Raw genomic sequence first — 5,236 nt, 5'->3', positions numbered from 1 at the left:
GGCGGAGCTGGAACCTACGTCGTCGTCGTCGTGGCGCTGGTGGTAACCGTAGCATGAGGTGCCGCAACTAAGGGAAGAGCTTGCGGCTTCTGAAGGAAGTGAGGGAGTGTGGTGTGGAGAGGACGGATCTGGTGGAATCCATTTTTTGAAGATTTTTTTTAAAATTTTTGTTTAAGGGTAAAATCATCCAAAAAATGTTGTTTCTGGACAAAATGATGATTTTATAACATTTTGTAACGTTGAGGATGATTTTAATAAGAAAAAAAGGTCGGAGACGATTTGATTTCGACCCAAAACCTTAAGACGAAAAAAGTACCTAACCCTAATAATAAAAATATTTTAAATTAAATCGTTTATTAATAAATGCTAATCTATGTATTCTTGAGACTTGCTTCTTAGTATATTTAATTAAAATTTAGCAATATATACTTATATCTTAAGTTACAAAACCGTAAACACATATAATGTTTGTAAAAAATATAAATATTAGTTGCATCATATGTGTTTTAAGAATATATAATAAACTATTTTTAATAAAAAAATTTAAATGATTTTTTGAATAAATACAAAACAAATGCTTTAAAAATTTAAAAATTATATTTTCAATAAAAAGATCTTTTAATTTATAATTTAACGTATATTTTTAGAACACAAGTTAAGTAAACCGTAATAAAAAATAATGCATGACAACACTTTAAACCAAAATATAAATTATAGTTATTAAAGAGAGCGAGCCACATGACACATCAAAGAGGTAGCATGGTATAAAGAGGGATGAAAAAATGTAGGGAGAATGAGAGAGATTGAGATTACACGTGTATGAAGACATGCTACAAAACTTGCTCTATTAAGTTATATATAGTAGATATATAAAAAGATGAGGTAAGATTCTTGACAAAACATTGGATAGAAATATGGAAGTAATTAAGACCACCATTTTCTTTTAAGTTTAATTAAATTTATGCTCACATTGTTTAACTGTATAGTAGGTAATAAGAGTTAGCTTGTTTGAGAACTATGTAATTATGTATCGATGTAGAAGCTACAAAAACAATCCAGCTAAACCTTCAATATTCAAGCCGAATTCGCAAAGAAACGATGTTGATCAAGCACAGAAGCAAGCTAACTTAATGTGCGTAACTAAGTCTCCTACTTCATTGCGTTGAATGTTCAACCTTTTAGTTATTTAGCTATGCAGAGCTTTAAAAGGAATTTTCTATCACCGTATTTTTTTCTGTACTAGCAAAATGTTTATCCTTTTTCCTCTTCTACGCAGAATAAGAGAAAAGTTCAACGAATCAAGGTCAACAAGAGTAGGGTTTCTTCTATTAGTCATTGCCTATTTGAAAATGACTCCTTTCTACTTACCAATTTTCTTTGGTTGTAACACACCACCAATTGTGAAACCAACATTAAAACTAAATGAGCATACATCATATTAGATCACATGATGATTATTTTTATTTTCCGTTCACAAATCTTTGGAAGTTAGAAACAAGGGGAAAGACGAACTGCAAAGCTGGAACATCGTTTCAACTTTTTATCATTGAATTACACCCAACTTCAGATGGTGTATAGCAGCATTCACCTGAACAATGCATGCTTTATCAAGTAGAAATAACTATTGTCACGAGTTATTTTTTCCTAAAAAAATGTACAGATTATAATACTTGGCTTTTTAACTTATTGATGGCTGAACAATTCATGATATATTGAGTGTGCATAAACTGATCGAGTGCCATGTTACTTTTGACTAGTTGAATCCCAAATCATATATACATGACATTACCTCTCAATACAGTCATATGCCGAATGAGATGTTGCTCTTCATATTGCTTCGGTTCATCCAAATCATTAACACCAAATATTTCCCTATAAAAAAATAAAACAAAAACTAAAAAAGAAAAGAAAAGACTGGACTGAACTCGTTAAGCATAGATCCATCAGAAAGCTTGACGTTACTTCATTAAGATCATGTGACTCACGATTAACGAAACTAATGAGATTGATTTCTCATAGATTAATGGTTGGGCTAGGCTTCCCTCACTTCAAGCTAAAATCACTTCTATTAAAATTAGACCAAGAATCACTGTTCTATCATGGTATATTAACAATGGTTCTATTTTTAGCTTTTTTTTGGCAAAACCATGCAGTTTCCAAATCCAAACAGCAATCTAAATATACTACTATGTACTATCCAATCCCATCATTTGGCAGTGATTTCTTGAAACGTCCTGTTATAATAGGAACCCAACATTCCTGGTATGTCAACTTTATCATAATGTTTGTATTCTGGGAAATTTGTCCTCAACTATGCTGCTTGACTCTCAACTTATGATCCACTAACTTCATTCTAAGATCATTTTGATTCTTTGAAGGAAAAGTTAACCGGGAAAACACACTGGCTCTCTTTTTCAGGTTGTCAGAATACAAACACTTGGCTGGCTGTAGTTCACAACGATTACTTCCAGGTTTGGACTGAAAGCCAACTGCATCTGAGAAGGAAATAGCAGCCAAGGACGAGTTATCTAATCCAGAGCATGGACTTCCATTTGAAGAAGTGACTGAATCCTCCATTTTCTTTTGGTTACATCCTTCATCACTCAGATTAGACACAAGTGGTAACTGAGGGACAGGGATAATAGACAATTTGTTGTCAACAAATTTACCTAGCTCTTCTCCTGTACATTCACCAACATCAAAACCCTCTTCATCAGCAGAATCTGGTAAACACAAGGGTATATATTCCAAGGTGTCTTCTGCAGAAAAATTGAAGTTTTCTTTCTTTGATTGCAAGGCAACCAGCTCATGTGATTCTCCAAAAGCAGCATTGAGATCCTTAGGGACAACTGAATGATGGAAACCAGGATTTTCAGGATCATAAGCATCATCAGAATGGGTGACTTCAGATTTTCCACAAGCAATAGATGCCAAAAATGTTTCCACGTCTAGCTCTGAAATATCTGAACTGCCATGAATTTTGTCAGGCTTCCTTCTGAAGATTTCAACCTCCGCAAACCTCCCTTTCTTCCCCACATCTTTTATAGACTTGTAACCCTGTTTTTTATTCTTCCTTTTTTTGTGACATGGAGTTCTTGGGACTTCAATCTTTCTTGAACTGAACAACTGCAGAAGGCTCTCAATCTAACATCAAAATAATAAGAATCATAAAACTATACATCATCTGGACACAAATAATCAACAAGAAATGGATACAAAGGCACCAAATCCTTAAACATTGTAAGAAACAAATATGGCACATGAGTGTAAGTTTCAAGATTTACAATATCTTTAGATTCATAAATGTTAAATCATCAATTTTCACTACTTTGGACATTCTTTATATGTCAATGCTTACTAAATCCCATCCTGAAAAAATTGCAGGCCACCTACCAATACATAACATAATTAGTGAACTTAATGAAAGATGTTTAATTGACATCCTTTGATTTTCGATGTTTAGTTAGAGGGAGCATTTGAATATTAACTTCATTCCCTTCTCCACCATTGTTGTTATCGCATTCATAATCAAAGAGCAGACTAGAAATATATCAAGTAAGCTATTGGAGAGGATTTTCCGATGAGTTTGCCCATCAGAATAGATGTGAAAAATAAAAAGTTTGTCCAAGTTGAGTATCCCACGTGCCCTTGTGTGAGCCATGTCCAAAGTGTGTCCAAGCATAATAAATAAATAGTTGAACATATACATATGCATGCCCCATGTGTGTCAAACACATGGACACACCACTAAATTCATGGGACAATGCTTTGTAGCAGGCTATCCTACACAGATGGATAAACACTAACTTCTCACACTAGTATATCAAGGAACATGAAGCATAAATGTCAACCAAAACTTGTAAACAAAGCACACCTGCTCCTTAGTGAGACCAAAGTTGAATTTGTAGGAACCAAAGTAATTATCTTTAATGGCACCATAAAACTCATCTTCAGATAAAGGATCACAGTGCCATTTTATTTTGAATTTAACCTGGTCAATATAAAGAACAGAATCAACAATAAAACAGATCAGCATAAGAATTTTCTTATAGTGATCACTGATCTTTAAATCAACAGAAACAACAAAAGAATATCTGAACTGGAAAAAAACAAATGAAATAGAACATATAAATTGGCACCTGCGCAGGGAATGACCTTCCTGTTGAAACATACGCCTGTGGAACAATATTCATGCCACCATCTGATGTTGCTTCAAAAATCCCATAAAGTTTTCGCTCTTCAAATTCAAAGAGGAACAGAGTCATTCCTTCCTTTACGTTTCGAACAAAATCAGAGTAACCAACAGGTAGCCCAAACAATCTCTTCTCAAAACATTCTTGCAAAGTACTTCTATTAGACATGAATATTGCACCAAACTCAGGAAAACCTCCAAGCACCTCGTTTCTTTGGTGCAATTTCCTCGACCTCATGTCTGCGCATACATAGAAAACCATTAAAGGTGATTCAAACTACAACAAAAATCCACAAGCGTACTACCTAGCATTCCATACTAACAGAGAACAAATTCCAAAATACACATATTACATGCTTCTTTTGATATTTCTAAACTAGACTCAAATAAATTAACCTTGAACCTAGTAATTAGTAAATCACATTCATAATCACATTACAGCTAAATTTATAAATACACGAGTCATGAACCATTAAGCAAACAAGTGGCTCTTGTAATTCTAAACTAATAACAAACACTTCATTCCCTTCCCTGCCGTCACCTCCAAAGATCCCAACTCACAAACAAACCCTAAAAGAAAAGAAAAATGTTGCACAGTGCTATGTCTATCAGAAACGAAATCAGTGATCAAATCTTAGCAAGCGAGGCAACATTTCTCGCAGAGACTTGCCATTTTAGAATCACTTTCTAATAAAAAACCTAGATCAAGCTCCTTGCATACATTTCATCCCATTCTGAAGTCGCAAATGATAAATGGAAACTTTTCTTGCGAAGAGTGTATACTTCTAACTTTTAAGTCGCTAATTCGAAGATCCTGTGTCATCTTCTGATTTGAGAATCAATTGAAATGGATATTAAATACTTAATACCTCGATAAAACAGAAAATGTCTGATTCTATCAGTAATTCTTCCAAAATGTAGCTCAAGAAAACCTAAAGAAATTTGCCAGAAAGATAAAATAATAATAATGATAACTATAAAATGAACACAGAGATGATAGGACACTACCTGAACAGCACCGCAGCACGTCACGTTCTTGTGGAA

The 5,236-nt window shown here is 33.9% G+C and overlaps 1 protein-coding gene across 1 annotated transcript; it reads right to left on the bottom strand.

The window, feature by feature from the left end:
- Positions 1,729–5,051, bottom strand: LOC107612499. Its single transcript, XM_021109545.1, has 4 exons — positions 4,914–5,051; positions 4,140–4,432; positions 3,875–3,991; positions 1,729–3,144 (listed from the first exon to the last, which is right to left on the bottom strand). The coding sequence occupies exons 1-4, from the start codon at positions 4,918–4,920 to the stop codon at positions 2,308–2,310; spliced, it is 1,254 nt and encodes a 417-aa protein (XP_020965204.1). The 5' UTR covers positions 4,921–5,051; the 3' UTR covers positions 1,729–2,307.

Source organism: Arachis ipaensis, chromosome B08 (genome assembly GCF_000816755.2).
Source record: "Arachis ipaensis cultivar K30076 chromosome B08, Araip1.1, whole genome shotgun sequence".
NCBI classification, from domain to species: Eukaryota; Viridiplantae; Streptophyta; class Magnoliopsida; order Fabales; family Fabaceae; genus Arachis; species Arachis ipaensis.
This window is presented reverse-complemented; position numbering and strand designations above follow the sequence as displayed.

Coding starts and splice junctions, on each gene's coding strand:
- LOC107612499 (XM_021109545.1), bottom strand. Junction 3,992..4,139: donor GAAGGTCATTCCCTGCGCAG/GTGCCAATTTAT, acceptor TATATTGACCAG/GTTAAATTCAAAATAAAATG. Junction 3,145..3,874: donor TTGGTCTCACTAAGGAGCAG/GTGTGCTTTGTT, acceptor TTTTGATGTTAG/ATTGAGAGCCTTCTGCAGTT.